The sequence below is a fragment of the Saccostrea echinata genome, unplaced genomic scaffold (genome assembly GCF_033153115.1).
Source record: "Saccostrea echinata isolate AGI-Se365-2 ecotype Australia unplaced genomic scaffold, CSIRO_AGI_Sech_v1 ptg000002l, whole genome shotgun sequence".
NCBI classification, from domain to species: Eukaryota; Metazoa; Mollusca; class Bivalvia; order Ostreida; family Ostreidae; genus Saccostrea; species Saccostrea echinata.
In genome coordinates, this window is record NW_026889751.1 from 23,905,592 (window position 1) to 23,930,928 (window position 25,337).

Genomic DNA, 25,337 nt, shown 5'->3' on the forward strand with positions numbered 1-25,337 from the left:
CAATCTGAGGTTTGAAAAGTCGTCTACAATCAAGCAAAGAGATATATTTGGATAAAAAGATACAAATATATATGGGTACATTCTATTTGACTGAAAAACAGTAATCGGTAGAAAGAATTCAATAAATGTTGATTTAAAAAAGAATAGAACTCTATCTTGATAGTCATAGAATGTGCTTGCATACGGATCCAGATTAATAACAGGTAGATCATTGAACAAACAGACAGACATTCAGACATCTGACCTTGTGTGACATTGACACTCACAAGGTTTGAATGAGATTGACTATTTTCTAGTTTGAAGGTCAAGACCTCAACTAAATGATATTGCAGAAAGAAAATCCGCCAAGATTTGTCAAACTGCTATCATTTATGGTAACTTTTATGGGCTCAAACAGCATTGCATTACATGAGAAACTCAGTTTATTATAAGAATGAGTAGTCTTCAACTCAGAAAATACGCTTTGTGAAAAAGAAATTTCAGATTGTAGGCTAAAAGGTCATAAAAAAATGGATTTTCAAAAGAAATTATAGACTTAAGGTAATTTCATCTATATCTATATCTATATCTATATATATATATATATATGCAGTTCGGAAAAAAAAACAAAACATCTAACCCAACCGAATATAAATCAGCCGCAATCCCAGTCAAAATTCTTTGAATCCCCCTCTGGAGACTTTTAAATTCAAACATATGCTTTTGCTAATTCACAGAGAACCAATTAAATTTAAATCTTGAACAGAGGTGCGGGAAGAGCGGTTCATAAAATATTTACTTCCTATTTGATGTCCAAATAGACAAACGCGCCTTATCATGAGGTAGTCGCGCTCATGACGCTATGATGGTTCTCATCAGAATCAATTTGGTAACTTCGGGTATTTTATTATTTTGTATTTTTGGAAGCAATATTGGTTATAATTATGACATAGGATACGAATACCGGTACAGCTACAAGGCAGACTCAGTGGTGCTGCACGATTTCAGAGTTGTTACCATCGTTAAGGTACCGTAGTTTATACTCTTTCCTGCATTAAAAATCTGTCATATATATATATATATATATATATATATATATATATATATATATATATATATATATATATATATATATATATATATACTAAATGTACAACTTCGAAGATTATTGACTTACTTATATGCATCGCTATTCATATATGGTTGTTCATTTAAAATCTTATACTGGTTATTAAGAATATGTGTCGTGTCATAATTTCTTCAGAATTCTAATTTTATTTTTCAATTCATTTTACCATCGAGGCACTTTACGAGTATTCATTTGGGGTAATTTAAATTTTTCTTTAATTTGAATTTCAAGTGGTGATATTTTTACTTAATGTGTTTATGTATGTTTCTGAATTAATTTGCATTAGTTGGCGTACAATAAAATATTCTTTATGTTTATATAACGTAAAACCAAAATAATATACATGTATGCAACTATCTCTTTCAAATTTAGATTCAATTGTATTTATTGAAGTCATCATTTATAATATTTGATATTGATAAAAGGACGTGATCAGTTTGAATTTTAGAATATTATTAAGATTTTTTTCTATTATATGCTTGTTTATTGAGACAGAAAATTGTGCATCGATTATTGTGATTTAAATCTCTACTTTAATGAAAGTACAGATTGCGTTCCTAAGCAAGTAAGTTGATTTGACTTTCACAAAGCAATCACTGGCAAGAACAAGATTAATTTTGACAAGGGAATTCCCTCTCCATATACCAGCCCTTAAGTCTAAAGAATAACATCATTTGCAGAAATTATACTTAGAAATCTAAAGTACATTGCATTTTGCCAACGCAATTGAAAACAAGATATGAAACAAGATTCAATTGTTGTAAAAATATAAGATATCGGCAATTAGTTTAATCATAAGGCAAGAATTCAATAAGTTACTCAAAGATAATTTAATTATTTGGCGATTTGCCCAGTTAAATTCTACACGGTATAAATTATACCTCATGTGAACAACTAGGCCTGGAAAACTGACGCTTGATCTGATCTGATCTGCGTAATGCTGTAAACACCAAACACCAAAAGACCTTATTTTAAGGAATGATTTGAAGTAATCAAAGTTAAAAAAAATACCAAAGGGGAAAAAAGAAATATATGCTTTACTTTTCTTCTATGAATGTGTCATATTTAAAAAAAGATAATAACATGGCTTAAATGTGTACTATTGTATATGAATATTCAACAACTACACAATTCTAATACTCGATGAATTCAGACACATACATGAACGTCACAATTATTTATCAAGAAGGGATAAAGATTGGTCTGTTTATTGCTGAAGAAATCCTACAAATCAGGTGTTAAGGCAGCACACGACAGATATGTTTTACAATTCCTCACATTCATTTTTTTAAAAACATTTTGTTCAAGGAAACATATAACCCCTCTGTCTTACTATGCATGATACGAAATAAATATAACCTCACAGTTTTTGCCCACATAGTTTCAAAAATAGCGTTATGATATGTTTGAGTGCATTTTGATGTAACAAGATGTGTTTGTGAAACACTGATGCCCCCGTATGGCAACTTATAGCAAAGGTTTAACTTTCTCAAATGCAAATCAAATATGTTGGTACCCAAAGTAAGGTCTTGTCTCGAGGAATATACCTGTGAAATATGAAAGCCCTAGAAGCACCTGTTCAAAAGTTATGGCCAAGGTTAAAGTTTTTTAAAAGTAATTCAAACGTCAAGGTCAAATGGTCAAAATTAATGGTGCCTGAGGAAAGGCCTTCCCACAAGAAATATACAGGTGAAATATGAAAGATGAAGCACCAATTGTTCAAAAGTTATGACCAAGGTTAAAGTGTTTCAAAAGTAAGTCAAACTCCAAGATCAAGGTCAATGGATTACAATTGTTGGTATCCAAAGGAAGGTCTTGTCACAAAGAAAAACATGTTAAATATGAAAGCCTTAGCAACAACTTTTCAAAGGTTGTGTCCAAGGTTAAAGTATTCGAAAAGTAGGTCAAAGTCCAAGGTCAAGGTCAAAGGGTCAAAGTTGTTGGTATCCAAAGGAAGGTCTTGTCACAAAGGATTATATATGTGAAGTATGAAAGTCCTTGCACAAACCGTTTTAAAGTTATGGCCAAGGTTAAAGTTTTCCAAAAGCAAGTCAAACTCCAAGGTCAAGGTCAAAGGGTCAAAGTTGTTGATATCCAAAGAAAGGTCTTGTCACAAGGATTATATATGTGAAGTATGAAAGCCCTAGCATCAGCGATTCAAAAGTTATGGCTAAGGTTAAAGTTTTTCAAAAGTAGGTCAAACTCCAAGGTCAAGGCCAAAGCGTCCAAGTTGTTGGAATCCAAAGGATGGTCTTGTCACAAGGATTACAAATGTGAAGTATGAAAGCCCTAGCAACAGCCGTTCAAAAGTTATGGCCAATGTTAACGTTTTACAAAAGTAGGTCAAACTCCAAGGTCAAGAACAAAGGATCAAAGTTGTTGGTATCCAAAGGAAGGTCTTATCACAAGAATTACGTATGCTAAGTATGAAGGCCTTAGCACTAACCGTTCAAAAGTTATGGCCAATGTTAAAGTTTTTCAAAAGTAGGTCAAACTTAAAGGTCAAGGTCAAAAGGTCAAATATGGTGGTACCCAAAGAAAGGTCTTGCCACAAGAATTACACATGTGAAGAATGCAAGCCCTAGCATCAACCGTTGAAAAGTTATGGCCAAGGTTAAAGTTGGGAAAAATTTTGCAAAACTTGGTCAAACTTCAAGGTCAAGGTCAAAAGGTCAAATAAGGTGGTACTCAAAGAAAGGACTAGTCACAAGGAATACACATGTGAAATATGAAAACCATATCTCCAACCAATCAAAAGTTATGGGCAATGTTAAAGTTTTTGCTGACAAACAGAAAGACAGACGGACGGACAGGGCAAAAACTATGTACCGCCGAATCTTCGATACGGGGGCATAAAAATGGAATGTACAAAGCTTAATTTTGTATAGCAAATCCAAGAGTAAAATATGCTACACTTGTGTTAATACTTTTCTCTTACAAGAAAATGTATCATTCAAGGTTTCGGAAAATTTAACAGATTCTGAAAAAAAATGAAATCGTTGAATGACCTCATCATATTTGACTTTAAACCTCAAAAGTTGACTTTAACCTTCAGTGTGCATAAAGATTAAAGACTGGTTACACATGATTGCAAATACATCTACGAGTTTTCTACTATATGTACCAATAAAAGAAAAAAATGCATTTCAAATGGAGATAAAACTGATAGACATGAAACAAACGCATTCAAATTGTAACCTCCATTTTATAGGACGTCGTCATTGAAATTTACTGCTGAGAGATTTTCTCGTCCAAGTTGTGCCAATTATAATATTTTCTTAACATAAACCAAAAAGAAATTTCAAAGTGCTTAATATGCAAGAAAGGTGTTTTATTTCAAAGAAGAAAAGTAAATTTATTTCAGAATAATTAAATTTTTTTAAAAGTGCTAAAAAAAAATCTTCTATTTTGTGAATAACGCTACAGTTCCTTATGTTACATTTGATTCGTATTATATTATCCATGGCTGAATTTCTTGTTGGTGATTAATATTTATAATAACATCGTTCATCCAAATATTTATTCATTAAGAGTTCACATAATACATAAAACTACTAGTGGGTATAAGTGCACATTTTTTCATGGTCATTGCCAGACACAACTTTACTGACGTTGGGCGTGCTACTGAACTATAACAGGTTCAAATTTTACATGTAAGAATGTTGTATTGATGTCAATAATCTATAAGTTTTTCTTATTTATGGTCCTTCGTTTGTATAACACCGTCACGGTAGCTCTGTCGGTAGAGCGCTGGCTCCCTGATCGGAAGGTCGTGTATTCGGATCACGGCCGCGACTGACCTAAGTTGATAATAAAAATAGGTAGCAACTGTTCTAAAGGCTCAGCAATTTGAAGTGAAAGGTTGCGGGTCTTTCGGATGAGACCTTAAAAACCGAGGCCCCGTGTCATGGTAGGCGTTGGCACGATAAAGAACCTTCACTGCTCAATGGCCCCGAGTGCCTAGTAAAGGTCTAAATTTGAAGCCCTTCACCGGTATATGGTGACTTCTCTATATGAGTGAAAAATTCTCGAACGGGACGTGAAACAACATTTAATCAATCAATCATTCGTTCTTATAACCTCGCCAAGAAGAATATTAAAAAGCTCATTTTTTGCTCAAGGCAGGCGAAAACAGGACACTTGTATAAAAATGAATGATGTCATTTATTCGGTAAATGACGAAAAGATTTACAGATTAGGGGTTTCATTCATAGACATAAAGAAAATATTACAATAGTTATATATACTACATGTGGTGCTGAATGCAATCACGACCCCCTATTATACACAAATATGAAAATAAATGTCTACCCCAAACAACAAAAACTGAGATAGGGGACCAAAGGACAAGAAAGATTATGCAACGCATTTACAAAAACACACCTCAGACCCCCTACTGTAAACACATGTGTAAAAAAGGAGCATCAAAAACTGCCTGTCCACAAAATGCCCCCCCCCCCCCAAAAAAAAAAACCCACAACAACAACAAACTTAGCCCAAGGAAAATATATATAATACATTAAAATGCACATACGGACGTATTTTTTAGCTACATGTACAAATTAACGTAGAAACGACTAAATTGTAGGGACATTTTATCTTAATCATTTAATGTTTTATTATATCAAATTCGTAAATAAATGACTTAGGAATGAAAGAAATCCCGTAATAAAAGAGCTACCTAAGGACAGATGATACAAACAAGTTGTTTTTTTTTTTTATCAAAAATCTTGGAAAATAACTTAAGTCATATTAATTCAAGCATTGAATTCTTATTTTCTTATTTTTGGATATCGTCGGTCCTATAATAGCACCTGGCCGTGCCGACAAATTGAATACCTCGCTTTAGTTTATATTTATATTCTCTATTTTTCACTCTTCATAATTTCTTTTATTTCGTTAATCTTTTTTTATGAATTTGGCACGTTTCGGAACTGGTGTGCTTAATAGAAGTAATAAACAAGTTTTTCAATCAAAGTTTCACAATAATGGGATTTAAAATGACAAAAAGTTGCATAGATTATTAAGGATGTTTGTAGAAAGGTAGAATTTGAACATGAATGGAAGTTTACATTTTTTTTTCAATATTTTAGAAAGTTATTATTTGCATTATTTACAACCAAAATAGGTCCAAAAATATATACCAATCCAGGCATCCATTTTTTGTTTGTTTGTAACATCTGTCCTTAAATAGCAAAATGAAGTAAAAATGAACAAAAGAGATATAACGATTGAGTCACAACTGGAAATCATTATTTATACATTTAAGGAATGAATTTAATAGCTCCCAACTTATACTGCATAACCTGGGTTGGGGTAGTTTACGCTTTATAAACCGTGAAGCGGTTTATAAACAAGAGGCTCACAATGCTCTTCTGAGTAACTTTGGCCATGCTGTTCCACACATGATTCCCTCTTGTAATTCCTATTGTGGCCCCACCCTATCCCCAGGGATCGTGATTTGAAAAATTTAGAATCTACACTTCCCCAGGATGATTCCACTTAAGTTTCAGCTTTTCTATCCCAGTGGTTCTTGAGAAGAAGATTTTTAAAGATATTTTCAACATAAACTGTAAAACATGGATTTCCTATTGTGACCCCGTCCTATCCCGGTGATCATGATTTGAACAATTTATGATTTACGCTACCCCAGGATGCTTCCACATAAGTTTCGGCTTTTCTGGCCCAGTGGTTCTTGAGAAGAAGATCTAGATTTATTTCAATGTTAACCTTGGGTTCCCTATTGTGGCCCCGCCCTAACCCCATGGGTCATGATTTGAACAATTTTAAATCTACTCTACTTCGGGATGCTTCCACATAAGTTTCAGCTTTTCTGGCCTAGTGGTTCCTGAGAAAAAGATTTTTCCTATTTACATTGTATTTCAATGTAAGACTTGGATTCCTTATTGTGCCCCCCCCCCCCCCATTGGTCATGACTTGAACAATTTAGAATCTACTCTACTTCAGGATACTTCCACATAAGTTTAAGCTTTTCTGCCCAGTGGTTCGTGAGAAGAAGATTTTTCCTCTATATTTCAATGTGACATTTCGATTCCTTATTGTAGCCCCGCCCTACCCCAGTGCATCATGATTTGAGCAATTTAGAATCTACACTTCCCCAGAATGCTTCCACATAAGTTTGAGCTTTTCTGGCCCAGTGGTTCTTGAGAAGATTTTTAAAGATATTTTCAAATATTTCAATGTAAAACTTGGATTAACCTTTTGTGGCCGCGCCCTACCCTCAGGGGTCATGATTTGAAAAGTTTGGAATCTACACTACCCCAGAATGCTTCCACATAAGTTTAAGCTTTTCTGGCCCATCTGTTTGACACATCTGTTTCATATTTCGATATTTTACTTGAAAAAGACGTTAATGGTAATCTAACAACCAAGCTTAATGATAAACGTGATGACTTTAACTTTTCAATCGTCAACTTCCCTTACTTATGCAGTAATATACCTTCATCACCTGCATACGGGGTATATATCTCTCAGTTGATTCGATACGCAAGAGCATGCTCTACGTATGTACAATTTCTAAAACGAGGTAAATTCTTGACAAACAAGTTGATGAAACAAGAATATCAGCTGTCTCGTTTAAAGTCATCATTTCGTAAGTTCTATGGTTGATACAATGACCTTGTCAGCAAATACAATTTATCATTGAGTCAAATGCTGACTGACGTTTTTCATACAAATTGTTAGGCCATTATTTACACACTGAATTGTCGACAGATTTTTCCGTTATTTCCCGATCATGACAAGGAGCACACCGCGGGTGTGAACGGTCGGCAGGGGATGCTCACTCCTCCATGGCACCTGATCCCACTTCTGATGTTTGGAGGTCCGTGTTTACTCTGCTCCTATTTTGTATTGTTTGATGGACTTTTGAGCCTGAATACTGTTCGTTATCTTCATGTATTTCATTCCTATATATTTCAATGTAAAACTTGGATTCCCTATTGTGGCCCCGCTCTTCCTCCGGGGTCATGATTTGAGCAATTTGGTATCTACACTACCCCAGGATGCTTTCACATAAATTTCAGCTTTTCTGGCCCTGTAGTTCTTGAGAAGAATATTTTTAATGACCACACCCTATTTTTGTCTTTTCTTGATTATCTGCACTTGGAAGTGGGCGTGGCCCTTTATTTTAACAATTTAAACTCCCCTTCACCCAAGGATGCTTTGTATTTTGGCTAAAATTGGCCCAGTGGTTCATGAGAAGAAGTTGAAAATGTGAAAAGTTTACAACGGAGACAGGCGAACGGACGGACGACGGAAAACGGGTGAACAGAAAAGCTCACTTGAGCTTTCAGCTCAGGTGAGTTAAAAAGCGTAAAGTGTTCCAACCCAGGTTCTACAACTATAATTTGGGTAGCTATTAAATATATTCTTAAAATTTAATTTTCTATCATTAAGGACATACACAATGTAGTTTGAACTTTATTGTCTTTTCCCCTGGAGTTGAAGAGTTCCAATACTTAAAGGAACTGTGTGCTACATTTGAATGTCTATATATGCTGTTGTACACTTCTTCTAAAACAAGTTTGGATAAAAAAACATATAGAATATAAGTTTAGTAATTTTTACATATTTTTCTTTGAATTATACAAGAATTTTCATCAGTTGATATCTTTTCAAAACCCCTGGTTATGCATGCTGATTTTTTGTCTATGAACATCTGATGGCACTATAATCATAAATTAAGAATATCTTGAAAAATTATCAGTAGGTAAGGTACGTTGCGTATGTCCTTAGGTGTAAAAAATAAGACAATTTTCTTTTCAAAAAGGCCTTCAAATTCTTCAGATTTTAAATGTAGCGTCTAGCGGATTGATATGTTTTTGACGTCAGTCATTGTGACATAGGCAACACAGGATATACGATATAGACGAATTTTTCTTTCCAATGTAATGGCGTGTTACAACCAGAATTAAATTATTCAACGATGAAAGAAAAAAAGCAAGGACGGAAATGACTCGTAATACTACAGTACCTTGAATAAAAGTGAAATCGTACTCAATAATTGATCTTGTGGTTTTATTCTTTAAGAAAAAATTATGATGGATACAACAAGAATACCTTATATAAAAAAATAATTTTAGAATGCACGCTTGTATTTATGTATGTGTATGTGTATGTTAAGAGAGAGAGAGAGAGAGAGAGAGAGAGAGAGAGAGAGAGAGAGAGAGAGAGAGACTCAAATTCGTTATATGTTAAAACAAAAATTATGACCATCTCTTCAATTACAGTTTCGTGTAAGACCAGTTGAGAGAGGGAATAACTCACTTTTGTGCCAACTCTATATTGACAGTTTCACTCAGTCAGCCGGTGGGAAAAGTAAATGTCGTCATTAGTGTATTTTTTGGCATACTTAATTGTGTATTTTGTATTGATAAATGAAACGATATTTATTGAATTGACTTTCTGATTTTTTTTTTAGAAAATCATATTATTTAAAAAAAAATATATTAAAAATAAATATATAAAAATTGTGATCTACTGACTAAGAAAATTGTGTCTGATACTTGTGTTTGACTTGATTTTTCTTTACATAAAATTTAGCAAAAACCAATCCTGTTGGATGGAACTTCAACAATGGGTATATATATTATTTTATGAACGTTTATATTTAAAACATAAAAGCTGAAATATATGAAGATGTATTTTGAAAAGTCAACATTTATTATATCTTATTTTACATAATCTCATCCTTTTCACTTGATGTCTACAAACAAGGCAATATATTAAGTATGAAATAAAACAGACTACCTACATGTAATTGAATCGAAGTAAAATATCTTTAGAGTAAAAGATAAATGGATTATAATTATAATAAATTTGAATAAAAACTAACATACAAAAAAGCAAAGTAATTAACTGAGCAAAAATATCGAAATATCTGAATTAAAAAAGGTCGATTCATTAGCCTGTTTCAGATAAAATAGAATTGATTGACAATTGACAAGAAATGTTCATTGGAAAATTCTTTTAATTGTCAACCTAATTTTAGAATTAATTTTGTAAGATCTTTTGCTTTAAATTCAGGTTCGAGTTTCTTATATCAGAAGACGGCTTGATCAAGGAAATAGCACACCATCATGAAGAGAAGATCGACGTGTTAAATCTGAAGAAGGTCCTTGCCAGCGTTCTATCAGCAAAAGGAAAGGTTTGATAATTATATTTTTTTATAATATTTTAGACAGCGCAAAATCCAAATTTGCTGAATCTATATCATAAAATTTATTAAGTCAGGTAAACTTGAAAGTATTCTGCAAAGCAAAATAAAAGCTACCCCCACAAAACTATATTTCCGAGCTAACAAACAATTATTAATAGATGTACTGCATTTTGCAACTAATGTGATAGTTATTGATGAAGATAAATGTTATTTAAAACACAATGATAAATATTAAAATCGATAGAATTATTTATTTGATAATTTAAAGAAACCACAGATTTAAGGTATTTTAAGAGATTCCGAGGAAAAATGATAACATCATCAAATCATAAAAATGAAATAATAAGATCATTAAAAAAAACACCACTTTCACAATTAATGCACTTTAAAGAAACATAAAAATTAGGCGAAATAAAACAGGCAAAAAAGGTAGAGGGGTGGGGGCAGCTTAAAATGAAATGTTCTTGATTAAATAAGTCACCTGTACTTCTCTTCTTTTTACTCAAAACCTTATAAAAGAAATATAAAAGTGTGTTAACTTTGGCAATAATCTAAAAAGTGCATTCTGATCTCAATAAATTTACAATTCATTTAATTTTTGTTACCTTGCAAATGCAAATTATATAAATTAGTGGACTAATCTGTCATGGTAAAGGGAAGGTTATGTCCTGACTTCTATATATATATTATAAAAATCAATGAAAATTAACATTTTCGATGGTTTCTTTTTAATTACCCATGAAAAAATTCTCAGTGTCTATTTTTGTAGATTGGTCTTAAAAACAAACAAACGTTTTACAACTGGGAAGGGGTAAGATCTGCATATATGTAAATGACTAATGAAATGTTAGCTGTGTATGTGTATAGAGTATGTGTGATTCTTCAAACCCAAAAAGCTTAAAAATGTAAATCATATACGGTACCAATTTTGATGCACCAAATGCGCATATCGACAAATTATGTCTCTTCGGTGATGCTCAAACCGAAAGGTTGGGAATCCAAAGTTTAAATAAAAAGAATTGAAAGAGCTGAAAAGAGTGCCAAAGACTGGAGCCAAATACATCGAAGGATCAGAGCTATGCATGAGGGAGATAATCCATAATTTTGAAATAAATTTCTAAATATTACAAATTAATCTTTAAAGAATGTTTCATGACCAGCATATCATTATCGTAAACTCAAGTAAAGTACTAGAAGGGTAAGTATAGAAACTTTAAGAAAAGGGGCCATGGGATGTTTTAACAGTTAAATTTCTCTTTTACACAACCGAATTCATGATACCATGAGTGTTTGTATCCCAGATATACTTGGCGGCTAAAGTATATTTTTGTTTAAACTTATTAACCATTTTAATATCTTTTTATCTTTGTTGTCTATATATCCTCTTAAATTTGTGCTTAACTAGTAAACAATTTTTTAAAAAATCAACCAGAATACTTTTTTCTACAACAAGTTGCAAATCACACCTAAAAGAGTATTTTACAGGTTATCTGCCACACAAGTATGTTATTCAGAGCACAACTGCAGGGTACCGAGTCAATAGATTTCATGAAAGCTCGGAAGAAGTCTACAGAAAACATGCTAAAGTAAGGATTCCTTGAAATCAAATCAGTTGCAATACTTTTCTTTAAAAAATTGACATCAGTTTTTAAGATCAAGTATCTTTTGTTCAATGGATAAATTAAGGTCTAAAAAAAGCAGAAGAATGCCCTTTATATTGCTCTGTTTATTAATACCATCATATTGAATGAAAATTTATGAGACATATACACCTGTATATATATTTGTCTTTAAGCTGCAAAACAAAACGTATCCTGAGTGTGTTTCATGCATTTTTTCCAGACGTTACATTATAGTCATGGTGGGGTTATTGAATATGTTAAAGCCCATGATCAAGTTATTCTACAGAACAAAAACAAAATGCAAAAAACAAGGTATGGAAAATTATTACAATACAGTGAACATGATTTCCAAGGAATGCAAAATTCACATTGAGAAGAATTCTACGTTTGATCTTTCCATTATGTTTTGCATTGTATATATGAAATTTTAAAGACAGTAAGATGAATCAGAAATTTGTTGATCGATAGCAACATAAGTTAAAGAATTGCTGTTTACCCATTGTTGATTAAACGAAGAAACATTTATTAACAGACACTTAGTTCCCGGAGAAAAGAAAATTAGAGAGGAAAAAAGTGGAGGTATTTTTTTTATACGCAGTACATTTTCAGTGTTAGACTGTTCATTACATATAAATAAACCCTACCAAAACTGTTGAGATTTGAACGATATGTGAATGTAAATATGAAAAAACGTCATTACGAACGAGGACAGGTCCAAGTTGTATGTGTCATATCTTTTTTGTTAGACAAGTTTCGGATAAATTTTGAACAACAGTTTTACTTTTATTTTCTTCAAAATAGTAAAAACCTTTGAATATTTCTTATTGAAAATTGGGTATGGAAATTTTAAATGTCTTAATTTTTTTTCTTTAAAGAAGTGAAAGACATTGAATCAAATACGTCAACAGAAGTAAGACTCGTCAGCAAAATGTGAGTACATAAGTCATCTCTTTAAAACTCACTTTTTCTACATTTAACATTTTAATACAATCAGTACAATAAAACAACTTGCCTTTTCATTAGGATAAGGTATTATCCATACCATTTGCTTTTTTTTAATTATAGAAAACTGAATAAAGTTGATACTTTATCCCCCTTGGACAAGTATTTGAAAATTAAAGACAGTATCGTTGTTCAAAGGGTAAGGCACATTACTTTCTGTTGAATTTCGATAATAAAATGACAGTACTTTTTTTGAAAAAAAATTACTCACTTTGACTTTTTTTACAGGAGAAACTAAAAACAACTGGCTTATCAAAAGTCGAAAACGATATTGAGTCAAATGTAGACTGTATTCAGTCTTACAAAGAAGAAGGTAATTAAGAAATGTCTTATATGATTTAAGGTTCATCCGCCCTGTTATAAGAAAGATAACTCATATGGGGCTAAATAACTCTAATTATTTTATTAATTTGTCAAATAAAAAGGCGATTCTGTTATTTTTTGTACCGCTTGGAATCCTGAAAATGTATACCTTTATTTATTTTGAAAAATTATCAGCGATTGAGCAAAAATTTAACAGAGTGCACAGAAGAATGGTGATCCTTAATTAATATTCCCTTTGATGTCATTTTGTAATAACTATTTTTCCATCGTTCTAGTCAACAAAAACAGATCAGATTGCTTTGCAGACCTTGTGCAGATAATGAATCACCTTCCGGAGGACGATTATGTAACATTTGCAACACGCGAGTTCTCCAGGGAATGCCAATCAAATGAAACAAACTGTTCCAGTAGACAAAATTTATTCATTGATCTTCTTTTTAAAGAAGGAAGTAATATCACACAAAATCTGATTATCCGACACTTCTTAGAAAAGAAAGATGTCAACGAAACGGCCCTTTTTCGAATATTTTTCCATATAGCTGATATAAAAACACCTACACTGGTTAGTTCCTTGTATTTGCCTCTCAGATATTTTTTTATGTTTTTTTATTTACACGCAGCTTACTCATTTAAAAAAATAGTACGAAATATCTGCCTTATATAATTTTTTTTGTTATTCCTGCAGGCATTATTACAAGCTGTTGAAAAAATCTGTCTTGGTCCAGATCATGCTAATATAGGTATACTGAATCTTACAAGTCTTGTATTATGAAAAAGAAATAATTGTGGTTTACTCATGAATCCATGTTTTAATCAGTGGTAACAGAAAATATTTTTAAAGTTTCCTATAGTGAAAAATAGTATTTTATGATATTGACTCAGTATTAATATGTTATGTGATCAAATATATATTTTTTATTACCAAGCAGTTATAAATTATGTGACTTACAAAAAAATTACCATTTGTTTTTATTTTCATACAGTAAAATTGTAGCCTGTATGCCTTTAACAATCTCTAGTAATTAATAATTTTAGTCTTGAATCCGTGCTTTTTTTCATATGATTACATTTTATGCTAATTATCTTTGAAGGGTTAATTGCCATGACCAAAAAACACAAACATGCTTGCTTGGCACTTGGAACATTGATTAGAATATTTCGAAACAATTCTCAGCGTGATGAAAAGACAGACCACCTTCTTGATTCCCTCCAGAATTGGTTGACTCCTCATAATCAAAGTAAGAAATTGTATTAAGATCTTTATGTTTACAAAGGAATAATTCATGCTAAATATATTTATCATAAATATCACTATAGCTGCGTTTCATTTCTGCATGTTTTGCACATATTGAAACATCAAAGAAAGGTACAAAGTACGAATTTCAGACAACTGAATTATTTTTTTTTCGTGTGTCTTATGCCTGTGTTGTTTTCTTATGTTTTAATTTTATATTATTGCTTCAAGCAAGCTATAAAGAAATATACAGTAAAAGAAGACCACGCCGTTCAGTGGACAGATTTGATGCTGAACTCCATAATTACACTTACTCCAAAATGGTGTTAATCCATGCATTGGGAAATTCCGGAAACGCCAGGGACCACCTCCTGACGTACATGAGGCCTGGGGAGGGGGACAACAGCTGGAGAAGGGCTGCTATCATAGGAATGAGGCACTTTAACTGCACAGAGGTATAACATTTTCTCAAAGCTAAGGAATAAGATGCTGTAAAAGTTCAACTATACTGTAGTTGTATAATTTATTTTTCAATATACCTTCTGTACTTCATGTAGAGTTCTGTGGCTTTACTTGACTTGGCCGTCAACGACGAATATTCTTTAGTTCGACAACAAGCTATGGAATATTTTGAGAAGCATCCTTCATCGAAAAGAAGTATTCCACAGCATCGAGATGTCATTTTAAGGTTCATTAGAAACTATTTTTTAAGCATTAAGATATTTTGTTGTAAATCTTACCATATCTATGAATAACCATATCGTTTAGTGTTTACGTTATAATTGATATATCCATACAAAATATATGGGACACTTCTAACAAGTTACTCTTGATTACTCTTGAATACTCTGATTTGTATTGTTTGTGTTTTTTTCTTAGATCGATCATTGTTCCTTATCTTTAGCTTTTCATTGTTTCAGAAGAAAATAATAATGCTTATGCATATAATCATTTGTTCTTCAGTACCCTTCTAAAATACATTCACTTCATTGCAGCCGAAACTACACATACCTAACTTTGATGCGAGTGAAGAGAGGCATTCTTGATGTAAGATTCAAAGATGGTTTCTTCTTTGCAATGAAACTTCCTGGAATACACTGGACTAAAGAACTAGGAAAGAGTGCCTTAGGAGCAGGCATTGGACTTATTTTGACAAATGAACTTGAAATAGAAATAAGTATGTAATAGATAACAAAATCTGCCTCTCTGAAAGCAAAAACTGAAATATAACATTTGTAATAAAAATGAATTATTAATTAATAATTACTTAAAGAAAGAGAAATATCTTTATAGAATATTCATATAAATCTCTCAAAATATGTTAATATGCTTGCAAACATCTGTGTCTATGTGAAATTAAAAGCGTAGGACTTAAGATAAAAATAATCAATGTACTGAGTATTCAATTTCTTATGAGATATCCAATTTTAGAACCACTTAGTGGACACGCCATGCTGAATGTCTATGATGATGCGTACGCCAAAGTCATGATTGGATGGTTTGATATAGAGAAATATCTCTTCCGAGCTCACGCCTGCTATAGGGGACATGCTGGATATGATATTAATATCCTAAAGGTAAACTTTATCACTGGTTATCGGCATTGTGATACAGTAAACCTCGACAACGATAGCGACTACCAGAATCTGGAACTTCTTACTTCGATTTATGTTTGGAAATTCGGGTCAAATATTATACTTATTTTAACATTTTTTAGTATTTCAATAAACCTCTGTCTTAAAATACATAATAGTTCTGAAAAGTTAAAGTATGTTTTATCAACTATGTAGATAAACACGTGCGTACAGGGATGAAATCATGTAAACAAACATTTGAATATTATTAGCTAAGGTCTAAGGATAAAGTTATCTCGTTTCATTTGCGTTTTAATGACTATATATTGGCAAGAAATGAATTTCCTCTTCAAACCTTTAATTACAGGACTTTGGAATCAATGGCATACAGGACTTAGCAACGATATTCGACAGAATCGTGAAAAAAGTGGTTGATCCGATAAAAAACATTGTCAAGGCTTTCAAAGATATTATTCAGCTATTTGACAAAGGTATCGAATACATTGTCAACAAGATTATTGAGCTGGTAAAAAATTTTCCACTTATATTAGAAGGAATCATTCAAAAAATCATCAAAGCAGTCATGAAGGTCATTGAGTATGGAGGGGTTCCATGGATTGACCAAATAAAGAAGATAATTATCAAAGCCAGATATTTCGTGGAGGATGTGAAAGAAGATCTTACAGAATTTTACAGTGTATGTAAATTGAGTGTTTTTCTGTAAACTATACACGAATATGAGGAAACAATGATTTTTAAAATCTACAAGAGAGTTGTTTTTAACGAAAACATCAATTGGTGATCCTTAGAAAATACCATGGACTTTTAATCATCAAAAACGTAATTGTTATGTAAATATCAAACGAAATATTTTCAATTATGCCTCATCCATGTAATAAACTAACAGATTAATTATATTTTTAAAATTGCGTTGCTTAAAAAAAATAGGGATTCTTATTTACTTATTCACGTATTATTTCATTTATTATCATTAAACTCTAATGTATTTTATGGATTTAATTTTGAAATATTAATGAAATTTTCCTAATTTTCCACCATCCCTTAGACTATGGCTGATGCTGTCACAGTGACCCTGCCCTTCGTTGCGAAGAAGTTGTTTGATTCTGTTGCAACAATAATTTCAGCATTAAAACAATTTTTGTCAAATCCAGTTCAATCAATAACGGTATTTGGAAAATCTGTACTGGAGTAAGTTCAATTAACAAGTAGCTTCTATATATAATTTTATATTTAATCTGATATGTCTAATGTACATTTGCACATTCAAGAAGGAATTTCAGTTCTTTTCTTCTAGTTAATGTAAGTTTCATTTTTTGCAGCATAAAGCTCGCGATCGGAATGTTTTTAGACGTGAAAAACAAAATAGTGGAGACTTTGGCTCTCCTGAAAGGTACTATTCGTTTATATTTACAGAGTAAAAAAAATACCTCCTGGTGAAACAAATATAATTAGATTCTTTTGAAAGCATGTTACTTACAGACAATAAAGAGGCATCTAGAAAAAAATGACACATGCAGCTCTGAAAATAAATTTAGATATTCATGTCTTCATATCTTTCCTCATTTAAAAAACCTTATAGAGTGTATTACAATGTTTGATTTGCTACACTATCTGTTTTGTCAACAGGTCGTGTGCCATTTTGGGTGGACTACTGGGAGGATTTTAAGGAGTTTTTAGGAGACGTCAAAGACCTACTTGGTCTTCTCTTAGAGAAGAAAGAAAGTCAGTCCACCGATGAGTTCGAGGATGAACTTTCCGCTGCACTTACGGATGGCATATCAATGAGGGTAGACTAAAAACCAAACTATTCACTTACATTTTCTCTTAAGCATTAAACATACTTATTGGAAAAATTTTAAATGCTAGCTGTCTTGTAATGATAATGATTTCTCTAAACGATTACTGAATATCTATTGTATTCACTTATTTGAATTCAAATTATAAATTTATAAAAATGAATGAACGTTGTTGCAGAGGGAGCAAACCAATATATTTATAGAGGCTATCAAGGAGTCATTTGGGGACCTGACAACTCAATTTAAGGACACTTTGAGTGAATTAGTATCCCCATTCTTCAATGCTTTCCGTTCAGTTTTAAATTCATTCAAAGCAATCAAGTCTGGATATTCTTCAGTTAGAGATATGTAAGGCCTTTTTGCATTTCTGTTTTTTTCTGACAGAAAGACTCATCTGAAAGAACATTTCCACTTGTCTCGTGTATAGGAATTAATAAATGCATAAATTATTGTAGATTTATAAAGACAAAGAATATCATACAAAGGGTTTTTGGTTCCAAATTCCACATAACATTTCCAAAGCGGCGAAGAGTTGAAGATTCTACCTGCGGAGTAGGAGTTTGGCCTACGAATACGAACGGGAGATATCAGACATTGGGTGTTGATGTTCGAATTGGATATAACGCTGAAGTAAGATAATTTGTTTTATAAATTATACCTGTATACTTGAGTTTTGAAATATTTAATTTTGAAAATGCGTTGATGGTATAACATGCAAAGATATTGTATATTTTAAATGGAGGTACACCAATCCCCATTCATCATATTATAATGTAGTAAACTTTATGATAAAGGAGATGACTCCAGCTTTTCCATCGTCAGCTTCATTTATAACTGTAGCAATGTACAATTATCGCCTACATATGTTGTTTATGTCTCCCAGTCGAATCGATACACAAGAGCATATTCTAAGTGCGAACAATTTCTAAAACGAGGCAAGCTATTGACAAATGAATTGATGATACAGGATATCAACAATCTCGTTTAAAGCCAACATTTTGCAAATTCTTTGGTTTAAACAAATATGCAATAAATCGTTAAGTCGCATGTTGAGTGGTGTTTTTCATACATATTGTAAGGCTATTTTTTTTTTTTACAATGAATAGTTAATGGATTTTCCGTTTGCCTGAAAATGACAAGGAGCACACAGCGGATGCGACCAGTCGATAGGGGGTGATTACTCCTTCATGACACCTTATCCTGTTTTTATCCCGCTCCTGTATTGCTTCGATGGACTTTTAAGTTAGATTACTGGTCGTTATCTTCATTATTCATGATATAATTGATTGATTATATGTTGTTTGACGTCCCATTCGAGAATTTTTCATTCATATAGGGACTTCACCATATACAGGTGAAGGGCTTCAAATTTAGACCTATACTGAGCGCTCAGGGTCATTGAGCAGTGAGGGTTTTGTATCGTGCCAACGCCTACCATGACACGACTCTTGCTTTTTAAAGTCTCTCCTGAAAGACCCGTGACTTTCACTTCTAGTGCCGGGTGTTTGGCGAAGGAACAGTTACTACCTATGTTTATGTCTTAGGTTTGACGCGGCACACCCGATCACGAAGCGAACGATCGCCCAATCACTAGAGTACGTGACCGGGTGAATTCATAATATAATTAAAAATCAATAAATTGATAGCGTACATTTTTAAGAAAAATAGATAAATAAATAAATGAATAAATAAAAACACCAGTATAAAAATTGATATTTTTCCATATATTTTAAAATTTAAAATGGAAATACAGGTACAAGGACAAACTTAACAGCTAAAAATGCATTTTGATCATGAAATATCTATTTCAGCTATAAATAAATAATAACATGTACACTGTTTCCATTTGGACTTTTTAAAGATCTTTATAATTTTCCTTAAATTTGTACAGATTCGTTGTCCTGTCAATGGTGAAGTTTTAGAGAAAACAATAGAGTGCTGATTTTGCCTACAGATGAAGATTTTATCGAATTCGAAATAATAGTAGAAAACATTCTTCCGAATCCATCAATCCCATCAAGTGGTCAGTTTTTGTCAGCGGGTAAAGATATCATTGGAAAAGCAGACAAATCACCTTGTGATTATAATTCTATCCATGTGTCTGTTCGAAAAAAGTCTACGATAAAAATGTCAGATTCTGAATATGAATACATTTACCCGTCTCCGTTCTTGGATCATCTGCTGCCCTATCCGGAATGGATATGGGAATGCAAAGATTACACTTATATCAATTTCTTCAGTGTTGTTTCGGCTGATGCAGTTAGGGAAACACTTGACAAATTGGACGAGGAAATTTATAGAGCACTCTCCGAAGGAACCGAAGCTCTTGGGAACGAATTTCCTCCTGTGGAACCAAATTACCGCCCCCCAGAGTTCGAAGTGGCTTCTCCTAATGATTCAGTAGCTGTTGGCGCGTGGAATAAATTCAAAAAAGAATTCAAGGGTTTAGCAACGAATTTCAAGGACATAGCTAAACAGCTTTTTGATTTTTCAAGTAACAGGTTATGTATATTGATATGTCATTACAGCTAAATTCTTTGTTAGTTTTTTTCTGATATGAATAGGCAAGATGTTTTTGCAAGGAAAAAAAATAATTTTTGCAAATTATGACGGAAAGACTTTAATATAATAAAATAACAACTGTCTTCGTTTTTTGTTTAGATTTTGATATTGTTTTCTGACCCTATTTTAGGACAGGGCCTAATCTTCTTGATCTAGTGGATGTTAATTCATATACTCTTGGAAGAATCAAAGAAATACTTGGAGAAAAAGTTGCAACGGAAATGGAAATCGTTTATAATAAACTTGTGCAGCTTCGATCATCCTTTTCTGCTCAAAACCTGGATGGGTTGTCAATATCAAAACTTCGTAGTTTATTAAGAGCATCGTTTAGCACAGTGTCTGGATCAAAATCAAAAATGGTGTCAAGAATTCTTGCAAGAACTGAAAACGGTTTGTATATGGCAACATAGAAATTCGACCTTTGTTTTTATGCAAATACACTTTTAATCCGTGAAAGAGTTTACCCCATAGTATAATAACGACAGGAAAGTATTTTAATCCACATTTCATGGAGTTCCATCTTCCACAAAATGTGAGGTTGTTTTGCTTTCAGCGAAGACGCAGTGGTAAATTGTTTCTGGAATTTTTATTTTATAATCTAAAAAAAACTATCTATCTATATAATATGGAGATAACGAAAAGTATTCAAGCTCAAATTCCATTAAAACAATACAAATAGGGAGCAGATCAAACACATCAGAGGTGAGATCAGGTGCCATGGAGGAGTGAGCATCCCCTGCCGACGGGTAACACTGGCCTTGTGCCTCTTGTTATGATCGGTAAATAACGGAAAAATCCGTCGACAACTCAGTGTGTAAATAATGGCTTAACAATTAGTATGAAAAACGTCAGTCAGCATATGTCTTAATGATAGATTGTATTTGCTGACAAGATCATTGTATAGACCATAGAACTTACCAAATGATGAAATTAAACGAGACTGTTGATATTCTTGTTTCATCAACTTGTTTGTCAATAACTTACCTTGTTTTAGGAATTGTATCCAAATTATTCAATTGATTTAATTTGCTTCATTCTGTCCATATTTAGTCTAGAAAATCGTATTGCAGACATATTTTCTAGCTGGCGAGGAATTTTGCATGCTGTTAACACAGAGAAGTCAAGGTTCCCGAAGCATTTGAACTGTGTGCATGCACCACAAAAATCTTTTTTCTCTCTACAGTAAATTATTAATAACGCCAAAGTGTGATCCTAGCCTATCAGGAACATACATCCTTTCTTACTAAAACTCTCATTGAGAAAGGTACCTTTTCCAATTGTCAATCCTTAACAGCTAGCCTAGTAGTATGGCGCTCGTTTCATGATCGGGAAGTTCAGGTCCCTCGCCGCGTCAAAGCTAAGATGTTTTGCATAAATAGCGACTATTCCTTCCCCAAGCGACCAACACTAGAATGAAAGTATTTCGGATGAGACCCAAAAAACCGAGGTCCAGAGTCTCGTAAGGCGATTGTACGATACAATCCTTCACTGCTTCGACCCTTTATCAACTGAAAACAAACATGGCAAATGTCCAGTCCAGATAGCTAAATTGTGAGATAGAATAACCAGTATTTCCTCTGCATTCAATGTACATGTATGTGTATAATTTACCAAATGAAATTATTATTCCAAAAATAAATCTTTAAAATGAGCTTCATTACTTATATGTTAAATATTGGTACTAGTATTGTATAATTTTTTTTGAAATCATACTTATATTTATTCATTATCCTAAAGGCGTGTGTGTGACTGACGGAAAAGAGGGGAGGGGGCCGGGTAGTGTTTAAACGTGTACTTATATTTGGAGTATGCATAGAAAATATAAGTATTCTTATTAACATGCACCATGTTGATGCAATATTCAGTGTCTCTTTCATCTTTTAATTATCTTCAATTTGCAAAATCATACCATTTGTGTATCGAATCAATGAATATTAGGTAATTTATACAGGGATGTGGTTCCGTTGCTTATTTGGTCGCAAAAACAGCGAATATTTTGCACTTCGTAATATAATGCACAGAAGAATTTCAAATAAAGGATAACCTTGGAAGTATAATAAAAGCAAACTTGTCGTACATATTTTTATAGATATGTTATTGCAGAAAAGAATGCATACACTAGAAAACACGTTTCAACCGCGTTTTCTCTGAAAGTAAAAAAAAAAAGACTGCAATTTTTGGGATGGCCAAACTCCATATAATTTGGAGTTGTATATCTTGCGTTATCGCAATTTTATGAGTGAAAACTTTTATTACAGAGACAGGTGTCTGTAGTCTAAGATACATGTAAATCTTCTCTTCAGACGAAGGTCTTCCCACCTATCTGCCTGAGTGTCTCTTTTTCTGTCCATCCATCCATTCATCCATCAATATTATCTTTGTTCTCGAAAGTTGATTTAAAATACATGATATATAGTTGTTTTCTTAATTTGATACACTGTTGTATACAAAAGCAGCATAATTTAAAGGATTCAGGCCCCGCCGTCACCAACATCCCTCAACTCAATACTCAGCCTCAACTCCGGGGTTTTCCCTCAAATTTATGACCTTACCCACAAGTCACCGTCACCACGAAAAAATTGAGTTTTCCTCAACAGAATCTTGAGTAAATACTCAAATATTTAAGTATAAATCTATAGTTACCTTAAAAGCTTACTCAAGGAAATTAAATGGCGGACAGGCGTAGAAGACGACGAAAATATAGAAGATTTTTACTGATGAGAGAAAGACCCGAACGTAGGGTAGTAAAAGATCGTCTAAATCCCATGGTAGTGTACACAGACGACGAACTTTATGAACGATTTCCATTTTGATGGCCTACCATCGTCTATTTGATGACTCTGATTGAACACAAACTAATAAACACCACAAAAAATCAAGCCTTGCCTCCACTGTTGCAGCTGTTGCTTTGTTTGCGTTTTCTGGCTACGGGTGCTTTTCATAAATTGATCGGGGACAGTGTATATGTTTCTGAGTGCACAGTCGGTAGATGGTGCCGTTCTGTGACCCAGGCCATCAACGATATTCGGCAAGACTTTATCATGTTTCCGAGGGACCAAACAGCCAGACAAACAAAACAAGATTTTTGAAGATCGCAGGTAACTAGTCACTCAGCGTCTGCTCTTTCTTACTTTCATTTTAAGAATATGTACAAGAGGAATAACTCATTTTAACACTTCCTCTATCAAATGAATTTCTTCTTCGGCCGATCAATTAGCTCCCCTTTTTTTCCTTTTGTGCAGTTATAACCTCATCAGTACCTTTAACGAATTCTAACGTGTTTTTGTCAGTAAGGCTGCAATGTCAATTTCTGCCATATTTTCTACATCAGACGACAAATTTTATTGCTTAAACAATAGCGTTAAAAAATCCGCGAAAATGCACGAATAGTTTTGTGTCTCGACTCAACTGAGTTGAGTACATTTTTATACAATTCAACTGAGGAAACCCTCAGAGGGTTTGGTGACGGTGGTTTGAGGAATTTCCTCACTTGAGTGAACCTCAAGAATTTGAGGCTGAGTATTGAGGTTGAGGAAGAGGAATTTTGGTGTCGGCGGGGCCAGGATTTTTTTCAGAGATACACGTATTAGTATAAACACCCCCTTTCTCTTATGGCTTTTGTTAATTATTAACATCATATCGATAACAATTTTGTTTTCCATGAACTTCAAATTTTGAGATTCAAAACACGCTATTCTTACAAGACATCATTAATTTCATTTTTTTTTTTTGCACTTTTGCAAGTTTGCATGGCATGACGTTGTTTAAGTCATTAGAGAATATGTGTTGCTCCAGTAAACAATAATACTATTTTATATGAAACTAGGGCAGAATGTATAATTACACGTGAAGTTTTCTTAATTATTCAAAACAGAGAGAGAAGGTCTTTGTTTTTATGATATATAAATATTTCTCGTTTTAGATTGCCCGATGTTTCTCAACAGACTTCAAAAAGGTCCTGGAAATGTTTGTTTTGTGCATCGAAGTTGCAATGACATTTCCTGTGCAGTTTTACTTTCCCATGCGAATCGCAGACTAATGGTCACTACTGATATCAAAATGGATGGATGTTCAAAACAAGTCAATGTCACAGCAGGGTCAACTTCAGTCCTCATAGAATTTCAAGATGGTGAGTAATAAATTGTTCTATATCATCACAGAGAATATATGTAGGTATTTACATCAGTTGAATATTTTCTGTCTATTTGAAGCAATAAACACAATTTGCTTTCAAATTACTTAGACCCTTTTTATAAGAAATACGGGGCAGAGAAAACAGGGACCTATAAATACATCAGAGGTGGGATCAGGTGCCATAGAGGAGTAAGCATCCCCTGTCAATCGGTCACATCCGCCTTGTGGTCCTTGTCGTGATCGGGTTAACTGAAAACCCAGTGTAAAAAAAATGGCCTACACTTCGACCTAACGAAAGATTTTATTTGCTAAAAAGGTCATTGTCCACAATAGAATTTTCGAAATGTTGACTTTGAAGTTGTTGATATCCTGTATCATAAACTTATTTGTCAAAAGCTCTCCTAGTTTTAGAAATTATCCGTTCGAAGAGCATGCTGTTGCTTATCGAATCAACAGGGAGACATAAACTCCATATACAGGTGATAATGGTATATTGCTAGATAAATAAGGGAAGTTGACGATAGAAAAAATTTAAGTTACTACGTTTATAAAAAAAGCTAAGTTGCTAAAGTCTTTCTTTAGTAAAATATTCAAATCTGAAACAGATGTATCAGACTCTGTGGTGAATTTCAATTCGACTTCAAACGGATATATCGAATAACATAGGAATGATAATGAATACCGTGCATTGATTAAATGTCGTGGATATATCTAAATTGTCGAATTGAAGGGCACAGCAAGATATTTCTGCTTTTCAGGGAAAGGTTTTTGAATAAATT

The 25,337-nt window shown here is 33.0% G+C and overlaps 1 protein-coding gene across 1 annotated transcript in view; it reads left to right on the forward strand.

The window, feature by feature from the left end:
- Positions 1-844: 844 nt before the first annotated feature.
- Positions 845-25,337, forward strand: part of LOC133178167 (uncharacterized) — a 46,950-nt gene continuing 22,457 nt past the window's right edge. The window contains 28 exon segments of the mRNA XM_061312915.1: positions 845-1,006; positions 9,361-9,448; positions 9,674-9,710; positions 10,157-10,277; positions 10,360-10,363; positions 11,775-11,875; positions 12,132-12,223; positions 12,444-12,490; positions 12,787-12,841; positions 12,977-13,052; positions 13,142-13,226; positions 13,513-13,799; positions 13,923-13,977; positions 14,329-14,475; positions 14,703-14,926; positions 15,029-15,159; positions 15,467-15,648; positions 15,903-16,048; positions 16,413-16,742; positions 17,112-17,254; positions 17,386-17,456; positions 17,693-17,853; positions 18,041-18,210; positions 18,318-18,492; positions 19,754-19,775; positions 19,778-20,363; positions 20,555-20,814; positions 24,347-24,553. Of these exon segments, the coding sequence (XP_061168899.1) occupies positions 845-1,006; positions 9,361-9,448; positions 9,674-9,710; positions 10,157-10,277; positions 10,360-10,363; positions 11,775-11,875; positions 12,132-12,223; positions 12,444-12,490; positions 12,787-12,841; positions 12,977-13,052; positions 13,142-13,226; positions 13,513-13,799; positions 13,923-13,977; positions 14,329-14,475; positions 14,703-14,926; positions 15,029-15,159; positions 15,467-15,648; positions 15,903-16,048; positions 16,413-16,742; positions 17,112-17,254; positions 17,386-17,456; positions 17,693-17,853; positions 18,041-18,210; positions 18,318-18,492; positions 19,754-19,775; positions 19,778-20,363; positions 20,555-20,814; positions 24,347-24,553 (4,165 nt within the window).